The sequence below is a fragment of the Pteropus alecto genome, unplaced genomic scaffold, assembly GCF_000325575.1.
Source record: "Pteropus alecto unplaced genomic scaffold, ASM32557v1 scaffold113, whole genome shotgun sequence".
NCBI classification, from domain to species: Eukaryota; Metazoa; Chordata; class Mammalia; order Chiroptera; family Pteropodidae; genus Pteropus; species Pteropus alecto.
Window position 1 is genome coordinate 5,617,207 of NW_006433949.1, and position 13,710 is coordinate 5,630,916.

Consider the following 13,710-nt stretch of genomic DNA (forward strand, 5'->3'; position numbering starts at 1 on the left):
CAGCACCTGCCGAGCCGGACAGCGCCTGCTGCATGGAGCTGCCCGCCGCGGCCGTGGACGCAGTCGGGAGTCCAGCCGCCGCTGCCCTCGTCTCCTTCCCCGGGAGCTCCGGGGAGCTAGAACTGGCGTTAGAGGAGGAATTGGCGCTGCTGGCGGCCGGGGAACGGCCGTCCGACCCCGGGGAGCATCCTCCGGCTGAGCCTGGGCCTTTAGCGGAGGGAGCCGGACAGCAGCCGCCGCCCGCCCAGGACCCGGAGCTGCTGTCGGTGATCCGGCAGAAGGAGAAGGATCTGGTGTTGGCGGCCCGCCTGGGCAAGGCGCTGCTCGAGAGGAACCAGGACATGAGCCGGCAGTACGAACAGATGCACAAGGAGCTGACAGACAAATTGGAGGTGAGGAAGTCCCTCCTGGGATGGGTGGGAAGCCGGGGCTTCCCAGGCATCCGCCTGCCCGGCCCTGGGCAGCTTCTGGCGCCACTCACCTACCAACCCAACCCCACCCCACCCTTTCCTTGCTCACCCTACCTCGCAGAAAACCGTCTGGGGACGGGGGCGGGTAAGATGGAGGGTTTCAGGTTATCAAACCACGGCATCTACTGAATACACCTTACTTTCCCACCTTGGTCACAACAAATGGGTCAATGCACAACTCCAACCGCTGCGAGCTGTTCTATGTATGCACTGTACACAGCATCTAGAATAGAGCTTACAGTATGACTAATTTATACAGCACTGAGGTGATGTCTGCACACAGAAATGAGAAAGGGAAAGCATTTAGAATATGTTCCAGGTTTTCAAAGTAGTTAATCTCTAATCAGGGTGTTAGCCTAAAGCTTTCCAGTTTTGGAGTTAAGGCCTCCAGATGCCCTTGTCTTAACTTCCAGGCAGCTCAGAGTTGTGGGAAACAAGTGCCTCTAAAGGAGCTTTATATAGCCTTCAAATACTCAGGGATTAGGAAATGTGGTTCCATTGCAGTCAGGCAAGCATGTGACTGCCGGTAGTGGGTTTAATTTCGACTTCAGTATTTACGTGTATTTAAATAGTACTTTTAAGTATTCTGGGTCTCACACATGCAATTGCATGGCCAAATGCAACCTGTGTGAACCATATTACTTTAATTATTGTTATAAATACCCTTTAATGTATCTGTAAGATTTCTGCCATGTCTCTAAACCAAAGTCTTTCAGAGCTATGCCTGTTTGTTTGCCCTTAATTAGAAAAGAATCTTGAAAGTGGTATGGAGCACCAGCATTTCTAAAAATTAGATTTAAAAAGGAGGGGGACATCTATGGCAGGGGAGAGGAGATTGTCTTTTCCTGTCTGTAATTTCCTGTTACTCGCTTTGGTTGCAACCACTTTTTTATTACAAGAGATTAGTAAAGTCTTGAACCTAGTCTGGTTCCATATCACAACTACTGGTTAAACAGTCAATGTAGATTCAGAAACTTTTCTGTAATAAGATTAAAGTGTGTCTGTAGTCCAACAATATACCAAAAGTAAATCAGGAAGAAAAAAGAAACCAGTGAATGAGTGCCCTGTGGTTCAGTTGGCCTGTTAACTAGGTCTGCCAGTTGATGAACTCCTGAGATAACTCTCTAAAAAGTGGTTTGTGAAATCTATAGGTAGACTGCCAAAAAGCAACCCAATGAATTGAATTGTTTAATTTTCATTTGAAGTAGAGGTCTAGAAATGAAAGGGTGTCTTTTTTTAAAAAAAGAGATTCAATTACACAACTCTATATAGAAGTACTACTGCAAAGATTTATACTTGTGATTTGAAATTCCTTCAGTGAGCGACTTGATTGAAGAGACAGCAAACTTGAAAGGAACATCATATCAGTTAGTTTGATTAGTGATAGATTTCAGAGTAATCCTGATTGTGCAGTTACACACATCTTGGGTTCCATGTAGAGACATTATACATTTTTTCAACAAAGAAAAGATTTCAAAATTTTATAACAAGAAAGGTTCTATTGTAAAAGAATAAATTACCTTTGACTTTTTGCTATTGACTTGATAAACAATAATAAAATAGGTTAAAGTTCTTAAACTATTCTTTAAAACACTCCTCTGCAGGTTAAAAATTCATTTAAAATTTTTGGAGCTTGGTTGCACAACAGTGTGAATGCACTTAACACTACTAAACTGTATACTTAAAAATGATTAAGATGATAACTTTTATGCTATGTATACCATAGTCTCCCCTTATCTGAGGGGAATATGTTCCAAGACACCCAGTGGATGCCTGAAACCACAAATAGTACCAAACACTCTAAGAACTATTATTTTCCCTATACGTATGTAACTATGTTAAAGTTTAATGTATAAATCAGGCACAGTAAGAGATTAACAACAATAGTAAAATAAAACAATTAAGTTGAAAACTTTCACCTTTTCACTTCCAGTAAACACTTCACGGTTTATCTGGCATATCTGAATTGCCAGCATTACTACTCTTGCACTTTGGGGCCATTATTAAGTAAAATAAGGGTGACTTGAACACATGCTCTGCAATACCATGACAGTTAGATCTGATAACCCAGAGGGCTACCAAGTGATTGACAGCATATACAGCATAGATATGCTGGACAAGGGATGATTCACTTCCCAGGAAGAACAGAGTGGGAGGGTGCGAGATTTCATCCCACTAAGGCGGGAAATTTAAACTTGTGAATTGTTTCTTTCTGGAATTTTCCATTTACTATTTTTGGACTGCAGTTGTCTGCAGGTAATTGAAACAGGAAAGTGAAACTGCAGATAAGGGGGGACTTCTGTCCTTTACCACAACTTAAAAAATAACATTTTTTAAATGCTTATTTTTAAAAAACCAAATACAATCATTCCTGAAGCTGAACGATGGAGGGTTCAGTTATACTGTTTCTTCTAGGTATGTTTGAAAATTATCGTTAAATTTTTTAAGTTTTTTAAAATAAAACATACATTTACAAATATTCTTTAAAGACGTCATTAGTTCCTTGTTAATTCTTTTAATGTTAATATGAGAGTGACAAACCTGATTTTCAGGGGCCTATTTCATTTGATACCTGCAAGTGAATTTTCCTCGTGTATTTTTTAAGAGGCCAAGATTTTAGAATGTCTACTTAGACAAAAAAATACTTTCTAAAGTTTAACATAGCTACTCTACTATAATTTCAATTAAATTAAATAGTTAGAAGTAGAGAATCAGCTCTTACTTCAAAAAGCATTTGTAATTTTCCACAAACTGTCAGACAGTGGAGTCAAACACATTTTCTCACAGGTTGGTTTGAAAGATAAACACGAGTAGATTCTGAGAGAATGTTGATTTAACTATTAAGTGATGAGACTGGTTTTGTTTTGGTCCCATCTGCTCCCTTACTACTTCAGAATTGGCTAGATTTACAGAAAAATTGGAAAGATGGTACAGAGAGTTTCCGTATGCCCTGTAACCAGTTTCCTCTGTTATTGACATCTTATATTATGATACATTTGTCATAATTAACAAACCAATACCGATATGTTATTATTAACTAAAGTCCTTAGTTTATTCAGATTTCCTTAGCCTTTACCTAATGTCTTTTTCTGTCCCAGGATTCCATCCAGCGTACCACATTACATTTAGTTTCCGTATCTTCTTAGTCTCTTCTTCGCTGTGACAGTTTCTTGGACTTTCTTGCTCTTGATATCATTGATAGTTTTGATATTTTTTTCTTTTTTTATAATTGACGTACAACAGTATATTAGGTTCAAGTGTAGATAGTAACTTTTAAAACACCATATAACCCCAAGAAACAAGGAATAGCGTAGACAGAGCCTGACCCATACATACACTCACTGATAATTCTGCCTAGAGTTTATTGGTTTACTTAGCACTTAATTGGAAATATAATTCTAAAAGAAACCTTTCATTCTTCAAAGTAAACAAAGGGCTAAATTCTGTGTGTTTATTAATAGGAAAGTCTTGATTATTTTTCAGAGTGTTGGGAAACCTGAATTAGGAAGTTTGTCACATCTCCAAAGAAATGTAAGGACAGAATAGATTGATCAGCACCACCTGTCCTCAAACCCTCCCCTCCAAGTGGAATGGATTGTTTTAGTTGCTTGGTTGGGCTGTTCACTAACAGCTGTTTGCTGAATATTTTTAAGTCTCTCTGTTCTTTTAGAACACAGCCTAATTTATCTGGCCTCTCAGTAACACTGTGATTACTGAGTTCTTGCTGTTGCCTTCTGCTCATTCTTTTCCATTTTGGAAAAACTCAAAACCAAGAATCACAGTTTTAGGATTGCAATTAGCATTTGTTTCCGCATTTTACCTTTCTGAGGTGTCTCCAGTGACTAAAACATCCTCATTTTGGAAGTTTAGCAATCTGAGAGAAGCATAGATAGAGCATAATATTCTCATGCTGAGTAGAAGTCCCTCTCTTGTCATTCTTTTTCCCACATACTTCAAACTGAAGCTATACAAAGTATAATGTTAATGTGACTTTTTCAACAGATATACTAGAGTGGCTATATCCAAGTGAATTATTCTCTTAAAGTGGTCAATTTGGGAGGTTGTACATTTATTTCTGTGAAAACCGCCTTTGCTAATGTGCTCAGAATTTTAATTTTGGGTAACTTTTTATCTTTTGGCACATTCTTCGGATTGCTCTATCATGGTAAATTTTCATCTTTGGGCGGTAAATTCGACTTTCAGAAACATTCAGAAGTCACCCGGAACAAAGTAAGGGGAATAAGATAGCAGGATGAAGTGGAATAATCTTTTTTAGATATATCTCAGATGTGAAGTAATTGAAGCAATGGCACTGATTTTCTTGTATAATTATACACTGGCCCTTACGGCTTTACAAAAGAATTATTCCAAAAGATGTTCAGAAAGTGAGAACTCTGATAGAATAAGACCATAGCTTCCTTCACACAATCTCAGTGCTTGATATCAATCTTCAATGCATCAGGATTTGCTGTAGAACAGATAGATAGATAGATAGATAGATAGATAGATAGATAGATGGATGGATGGATGGATCAGATGTGAAGTAATTGAAGCAATGGCACTGATTTTCTTGTATAATTATACACTGGCCCTTACGGCTTTACAAAAGAATTATTCCAAAAGATGTTCAGAAAGTGAGAACTCTGATAGAATAAGACCATAGCTTCCTTCACACAATCTCAGTGCTTGATATCAACCTTCAATGCATCAGGATTTCCTGTAGAATAGATAGATAAATAGATAGATAGATAGATAGATGGATGGATGGATGGTAGATGAATGCATGCCTAGACAGCATCCCATTCTTAATTGAATCACAGTTGGAATTGGGGTTCAGGTAGATATACTTTGGACAATTATACCAGAGCTTTTCTGAGAGCACCAAAAGTTGAGGGACCATTGCTTTAACATATTTCATATACTCCTTGAAGTATAGGCTTGGCCTTTTTTGTACATACTGTGCTTTTTAAGTAGGAGATTATACTTGCCTCTGAAAAGAGGCATCCATATTTATGTCACAGAAAGGAAAAGATGTTCTTATTTCCTTCAACCCAAAAGAATCCTTTTCTTTTGAGCTGCTACTTCAAACCATCTGTACTTTTCCTGCATACCATTTGTCACACACAACTTATTGCTTGTATCAGCCTCTCCCACTAAAATGAAAACTCCACAAAGGCAAGAACCACGTCTGTTTTGCTTATCACTATGTTCCCAGCACAGTGGCTGACCCATAGTAGGCACTCAAGAATGAATGGATGGATCAGAAATAAATATGTAAGGCTGATAGGCCATGATTTAAAGTAGGCCTAAATCTGAACTTCCCTTAATGATTTTGAAATGCAGTGTTATATATAGCAGCAAATATTTATTGAGTTGTGATTTGAGCAAAACAGTTAAGTGATTTAGACACAAATTCGAGCTCTGCCATTTACTAGTATTGACCTTGAGCTTGTTACTTAACCTCTTATCTTCTGTTGCCTTGTTTGTAAGAAAAAATAGTTAATATGAAGGATCTCTGGGTTTCTTTTTGTCTCCAAAAATTCTGTGATTCTTAGTACCTAGTATTATGCCAGATCTTATAGATGATTTCAAAAGAAGTCTTCTTAAGGAGTCATTGTAAGTTGTTTAAATGTATAGTTCACCAATTGATTAGATGATTTGCTAAATTTCAGTTGAACTCCTGTCTAGAACCTCATGCCCAAAGTCAAGAATAAACATAACAACATTAAGTATTTTCGGTAGGAATGGCATTCTCTGAAACCAGCTCCTTCCCTACTCTGGAAGAAGGGAATATTTCGTGAAATATGGGCCACTTTTCCTATGTGGCAGTGTTTCGTTGTGCTGACTGACTTGGGAAAAGAACAGTTAGGAGAGTGTGAAAGAGAAAAAAAGAAAGGCTGTGGAATTTTTAACACTTTTTAAATCCTCTTCACTTTTCACCCAGCACTTAGAACAAGAGAAACATGAGCTCAGAAGACGATTTGAGAACCGAGAAGGAGAGTGGGAAGGCCGTGTGTCAGAGCTGGAGAGTGATGTGAAACAGCTTCAGGATGAGTTGGAGAGGCAGCAGGTTCATCTGCGAGAGGCAGATAGAGAAAAATCGCGGGCTGTCCAGGAATTATCAGAACAGAACCAAAGGTTACTGGATCAGCTCAGCAAGGTGAGTCATAAGTTATACCATTAATTTATGGAATAAAATACCGAAAGTTGAAACAGAGCTGTATAATGTCAATCATGTATATGGTAAGAGTAGTTGTAATTTTTGTTGCTTTTAGTGTTATATCAACAAGTTTAAGTATTTTTCAACTACAAGAACTTTAGCTGTGCCAAACTAGGAGTCTGGAGCCAAGACCCTTGCTTGTCATTAACCAACTATGAGACTTTGACAGTTACTTAACTTGGGAATTTTCTAATTTTTAAAATGAAAGCATTGTGCTTAATGATTTCTGCGATTCCTTATGATTCTGTTACCTAGAGAAAGTCTGTCACTGGTAAAATTAATGTGTTTAGTTCAAATATTAAAAGGTGCTGTTTTTAAACTGAAGAGCTTAGGGAAATTTTCTAGAGCAAATAATTTTCATTGATGTTAAATTTATGAATGTACGTTCTTTCATATTATTTAAATAGGAAGGGAGGTATGTGTATCTGTTTAAAATTTGTTCTCTATTTCCACATCAAGTAAAAATTCTTTACTTGTACTTTTATACGGTGATGTCATGAAAGTATTAATTAACCAAGGTCAAGACTATAAAATCATTGCAAAGAAGGAGTTTGAGGGTTGAATAAGTGGAAATCTAATTTAAATACAGAACATACCTTTTTAACAAATGCAGGAATGTTGTTAATGCCCTGGTCTCTTAATCCACCCACTTTTGAATTAAGAGCTGGATTTACTGTTGTACCTCAATCCTTCTTATGTGTTGAAAATAAAAACTGTTAACTCTTCAGTTACCAGAGGAACAAAGAACTTTTATTCTGAGGTCATCCCTAAGCACTGATGTTCTCATGGGAATGCTCTCCTTGTCTGCCTGGTTAATGTTTGGTGCTTAGATCTTTGGGAAAGACTTTGCTAAAGCAGCATGTAATAAATTCTTGATGCTTCTACTAATTGGATGGGTAATACTGTTTGAAGATATTCCATTAGTTTGTGTCCTGGTTGTTTCCATGGGTACTCTGATACTGGTCAAAACCTTTATGCCTTACAAGGAAATGTGAAGTAAATGCTACTACTAGAGAAAGGCAGAGGAAGAAGAAGGGGTAGAGAAGGAGAGAATGAAAGTTGGGGAAGGAGAAAGAGAGATGGTGAGGGAAGGAGAGAGACAGAGAACCTGATAACTTGGAAAACAGCTGGTTGCAGGAAATATCAAAATGTATATGAAAGGTGAGAATTCAGGTGATAGGCAAATCTAAAGCTCTTGTCTGCAGGTTTCCCACCTAGGGAATCAAATCACCACTTGATATGGTTGGAAAGGAAGATTTGGACAGTTCTCAAGAAGTCATTTACAGGGCCAGCTCAGTAACATCATTTCTGACTCAGTTCTAAAACCATTTTCAGCAACTTAGAAGGGAATCTGTTTCCTTATAAGATTTTACAGGTTTTTGAGTCATCATTCATTATTTATGAACAATTAAACTAACCAGATAGGGCTGGCCAGATTAATTTATTTGTTCAAAAACATTTATTTTATACTTATTCTGAGCAAATGTTTCTTAATGGAGAGTTGAGAAGGGAATACAACAAACTAGAACAATTAAAAGAGAAATTACTTCTTGAAGGCTAAGTTCATTTTACAAAATAAGTCTGCTTTCTGATCTGGTGAAAAATAAGTGGCCAAGAGAAATGAAAGGAGAAAGTAAACGTCAGCATGACGTAGCGAAAGAACACAGAGCTTAGAATTTAGAGGCATGTGGAATTTTGACTGTTTCTCAGTAACTGGGTGACCTCGTTTGTCCCTCACTTTCCTTATCTTCAAAATTGGGGTGAAAAATTGTATCTCATGCAGGTACTGAAAATGAGATAATGTGTTTATGTTAGAGTATGTGAAGGTAAAGGATTTGTTTCAGTGTCGATGGTTATTTTACTAATGCAAGTGTCTTTATAGTTGAGGTTCTTTTGCCTAATTTCTCTGTAGAAAATCCTGATAAGCTACTCCCAAAAGAATATAGGAGGATAACATTTCCACTAGATCTAGATTCTTCTTATCCTGTCTGGCCTTGAATGTAGGCCCTTAGTGAGTTTTGTGGCTTTTTTCCCGTTTCTCTTTTTAAACAGGACAAGCCCCTGGGGTTTCCATGAGCAGCCAGGTTAGATTGCATTTTATTATCATTTTATTAACTGAATATTCAGGAACTAAAAGAGTTGAGTAGTCCTTCGAAGTGCTTTAAGGTTCTCCTAGAACAAGAAAACAACCATAAGTAATAGAAGGCCATACTTTTCCTACAGTGTATATGATGTGTTTTTATAAACATGAAATGTGTATTATCTAAATATAGTACAATATTTCTGTGATGCTTTTGTCCAAAGTATTTTTAAATGTATTTCCTTTGCTGCTATGATCTCTAAGATTCTTTTTATTTAATAACAGCTTTATTGAGATATAATTCACATACCATAACATTTACTTTTTTAAAGTGTATAATTTAGTGTCTTTTGGTATATTTACAGAGTCGTGCAACCATCACCACTATCTAATATTAGAACATTTTACCTCCCCAAAAAGAAACCCTGTACGCATTAGCAGTCACTGACCCTGGCAGCCACTAACCTACTTTCTGTCTCTATAGATTGGCCTATTCTAGACATTTCATGTAAATAAAATCATACATATATATGACCCAATGTGACCAGCTTCTTTCCCTTAGTATAATGTTTCCAAGCTTTATCTACATTGTAGTTTATTTCAGTTTTTCATTCATTTTTATGGCTTAAGAATATTTTGTCGTATGGGTATAACACATTTTGTTTATCTATTCATTACTTGATGGACATTTAGATTGTTTTTACTGTTGGTTATTATGAATAAGGCTGCCGTAAACATTCATGGACAAGTTTTTGTGTAACTAAGGTTCTTTTCAGCTCTAAAATAGGGTGCTGGAAGCATAAGTATCTCAGGAGCTTCTGTATTCTAATTATGATGAAGAAAAGGAGAAGCATTGTTCTAATTTCATAGCTGGGAAAACTTGAGGGACAGAAAGATATGTGACTTGATTAAGGATCTTCCAATTCAAGACTGTTTAGAGTTCCTGTGCCTCAATTTCAAATTTATGTGGCAGCAATTAAAATCATAGGCTTTAAAGCCAGACAGCCCTGGGACCACACACTGATTCTGCTATTTACTAGCTGGGCAAATGTGGAAAGTTTTTTACCTCTTTTAACCTTAGTTTCCTCCTCTGTATAATGGAGATAATTATATTACTATTACCTGATAATGTCATGAGGACTGAGTAAGATAATGTATGTAAAGCTCTAACCACAATGTCTAGCATATAGTAAATGTTCAATAAATGGTAGCCATCGTTGTAATTACCATAGCCTCATCATTTAGGTGGGATTTCTGCATCTGTCAAACACCGATTCTCTAATTTGAGAGCGGAAGAAACTGAATGTTCCCAGCACATAGCATTGAGTATAAATGTTTTGTTTAGTAGTTAAATCTCTATGCAAAAATATTTGTGTAAAATCAGTTCACTTACGAGTTGAGTCAGGTTTATTCTGTGGCACCTAGTATCCCTTGGACACTGCTGCATGTAACCTGAGGACACCTTTATCCCGGTTTATTTGTTCATTTGGACAAAATGCCCTCTAAATTCTCTTTTAGCTTCTAAGATCCTATGAGTCTCATTTCTGTGAAACTCAGGCTCACATATTTGGAGAAAGTGTAATTCACTTTCTAAGTTAGAAAATAACACCACAGTGACATTGACAGTGGGGTTTAATAGGACATATTAGACACGTATCCTAATTATATCAAAAGTGGAAAGACTACAATGGGCCTTGCTCTCAGAAAAAGGAGAGGAGAGACATGGGTCATGCTTGTTGCCTAAGGAGAGTATCTCCTTATAGAGCTTCAGACAGAGTTTTGTGAGAATCCTCCTGATACGTAACTCAGTACTTTTTACTGGCCTTACAGCAGAAACCTTCAGAGCCCCCAGTTGATTTTCTCTCCGACAGCAGCAGCAAAGATATCAGAGTTCTGATAAGTGCTAAGAATCCTGAAGTGATTATTTACTAATTTAACCAGCTACAGCTTATAATACAGTTTAGACACTGTGGAAAGTTCTTGTATTCTGCATTTACAGTAGGAAGCCAAAGCAGTGATTTCAACAATGTAGAAACAGTCTCATTCATAATAATAACAATATCAGTAATAACAAGTTTCTTTTTAGCCATTTCAGTCTTCAGAGGCAGTTGAAATAAGTTGTTATTCTCAAAATGAATCTCAGTAGTGTTAGAAACTTCAGTAGGAGTTAAAAGAAGGCATTTTTCACAGTACTAATAAAACACTGCTGACATGTTCTTGAAAACACTAAAGTCAGACTTGAGTACCTGTTCACCAAAGAATGGGAAAAACAATTGATTTCTTCTAAAAAAAGAATGGGATTTCACATTGCTTTAGGGACTTCTAAGGTTTACCTCCTCCAAAATACATAGCTCTAGAGTTTGTAGAAACTGGCTAGGAAATTTTTTTGCACTTTTCCCTGCAATTTAATACATGCTATATCAGTCACAAAATATCTTGCCATATTATAAACATGCTATATCAGTCACAATTTAATACATGCTATATCAGTCACAAAATATCTTGCCATTTTGCATTTAGGGCTTTATCTAGAATTTATTTTTTAGTATGATATGACATAGGAATCCAGTTATGTTTTCTATAGAGATTACTGTCTCACCACTGTTTATTTCCCCCATGGATGTCTAATACTCTGTGGATTTTTTTAATGAAAAGAAAAATCCAAACATTTGCTCTTGACCGAGAACCAAAATAACTTAAAATAAAAATTGTAGAAGCCTATAGAAAACTGTATTCATTTGCTAGGTCTGCCTTAACAAAGTATCCCAGTCTAAGTGGCTTAAACAACAGAACATTATGTCTCACAGTTCCAGAGGCTAGAGGTCCAAAATCAAGGTGTCATAGGGTTGGTTCCTTCTTAGGGCTATGAGGGAAAGATCTGTTCCAGGTCTCTCTCCTTGGCTAGTAGATATCTACTTGCTCCCTGTGCCTCTTTCTTTTATGTATTTCTGTCTCTATTACCAAATTTCCTCTTCTTATAAAACACCAGTCATATTGCAGTAGAGTAAAATCTATGACTTCTTTCTAATTTGATTGCCTCTATAAAGACTTTGTCTCCAAACAAGTTCACATTCTGAGGTAATGAGGTTTGGACTTCATCATAGGCATTTCCACCCATAACAATAACTGTTTTTCAGGTTTGTTTGTTTGTTTGCGGGGGGTTGGGGGGAGGCGGGCCAACAGGTCCAACTCTTGGATCTTAGTGCTGTCTATAGGAGGTGTTCACAGTGGTACCACTTTCCTTGGGGATTCCATCCACTCAATGACATATTTACACATCAAAGACACATGTCTATGACCATACAACTAAAAGTTGCCACGACCAATTCGGAGAGATTTAGAACCCTTAATTTTATTCTTTGAAGAAGTCGCAGATCCAGGATCTCTGTCATCACTCTCCCTTAATGACTAATTGGCATTCTGTTCTTTGGAGTAAAATAGTAAAACCTTTATTATTTTTTAGATCTTCTTTAACGAACATTCAGTTTTTACTAATTGAGCAAGGCACAGAGGATACAGTGGGTAACAAGACCTCTGTGGTGTGAAGCTAGCAAGAAGAGATATAAATAACTAAACAAATCCACTGGAGTTATAGTGAGTACTTTGAAGAGTGATGTGATGGCAAATGACCAGAAAGCAGAGAGCACCTTTAGAAAGGGTAGGTAGGGAAGACTTCTCCAAGGAAATAACATTTGAGGTGAGACTTGTAGGGAGGAGTCAGCCACAGAAGAGCCGGCAACAGCAGTCTTTGATGGATACTGTTAGATTGTAAATTCTTTGAGAGCAGGGACCACATCTGGCTTGTTTATTGTTACAAACATGTATCTAGCAGAGTGGGCACTCAGTTAAAAGATTGTGGTTGTTATTTTTGTTAAGTGACTCTCTAAGGGGCCTAATAAAGAAATGTTTAGAACTATGTATTACTTTCTGAAGAATACACTATCCCTCCATGTACTCTTTAGAAGAGCACTCTAGACTCTCAAACTCTTATACTATATGGGTGCTATTTGAAAACCAGTGTCAAAGGGACTGTGTATATCAACGCTGTGATAGGCAAGCTGTAGATAATGGGGACTTAGTTGCCTAGAGAGCTAGTGTTGTCTTCATAGATACTCCTAGAATTTCATAAAAACCCAGTCTTCCATGAATTGAGAAGAGTGACTGCGGAATGGACAGAGCTTTTGTATACTGACTTTAAGCCTGCCTTGTGCTGTTTCTCCTCCAGTGGTCTGTGAGTTGGTCAATTACTGAGTGACTGATCCTGTAGTCCCCTGACCTTGCTGATGGAGATGGAAAGAGTATTTTCGTTTTTACAAAAAAAAAAAAAAAATCTTGTCTCATGGGAGGGTTGGTCATTATTTGGGTTTGGATATCATCATGGCTTTCTCCTTCCTTACAGGGAGCATACACTCTGGACAAAAGAACTCCCTGTCTCCAACTGCCTGTCATCTATTCTTGAAACCCAAAGTGGTCTGTAGTGTGGAGAAGGAGGCAGTTGGAGGTTCCCCTTTGGGAAACTGCATAGTGACTGCTTTTGAACAGAATCTCATCGAGAATGTATAATTGCTCCATGTGTAGCCCTGGTTGCAAAACTCTTGAGAATTCACCTTAAAATAACTACTTTTCCCCTTCTTATTATTTGTTTGAATACAGTGCTGTATTCTTAAAGCTTTTATTTCCTAGTGCCCTTCATATAAGTCCTTTCCCCCTTTATTGCAGCTTTACAAGTATCTCTAACACACCTCTCTCTGATTCCTCACATCCAAAATTGTGGTCCTGTGCTTAGTCACTGCGACTTTGTGTATTGCTATTTAAATAGACTGAAGGGAGAAAATATATTTGGGACAATATACAAAAAAGGCTGTTTTAAAGGCTAGATAAAGCCAAAAAAGGTTGTTACTGTAGAATCACAGATAGGAAAGGGGATAAAAAGAATTCAG

General features: G+C 37.4%; 1 protein-coding gene across 1 annotated transcript in view; it reads left to right on the forward strand.

The window, feature by feature from the left end:
* BICDL1 (BICD family like cargo adaptor 1) overlaps positions 1–13,710 on the forward strand; it is an 81,432-nt gene continuing 67,722 nt past the window's right edge. The window contains exons 1-2 of the mRNA XM_015586850.2: positions 1–392; positions 6,415–6,630. Of these exons, the coding sequence (XP_015442336.1) occupies positions 33–392; positions 6,415–6,630 (576 nt within the window). The 5' untranslated portion in view covers positions 1–32. The remainder of the gene's footprint in view (positions 393–6,414; positions 6,631–13,710) is intronic.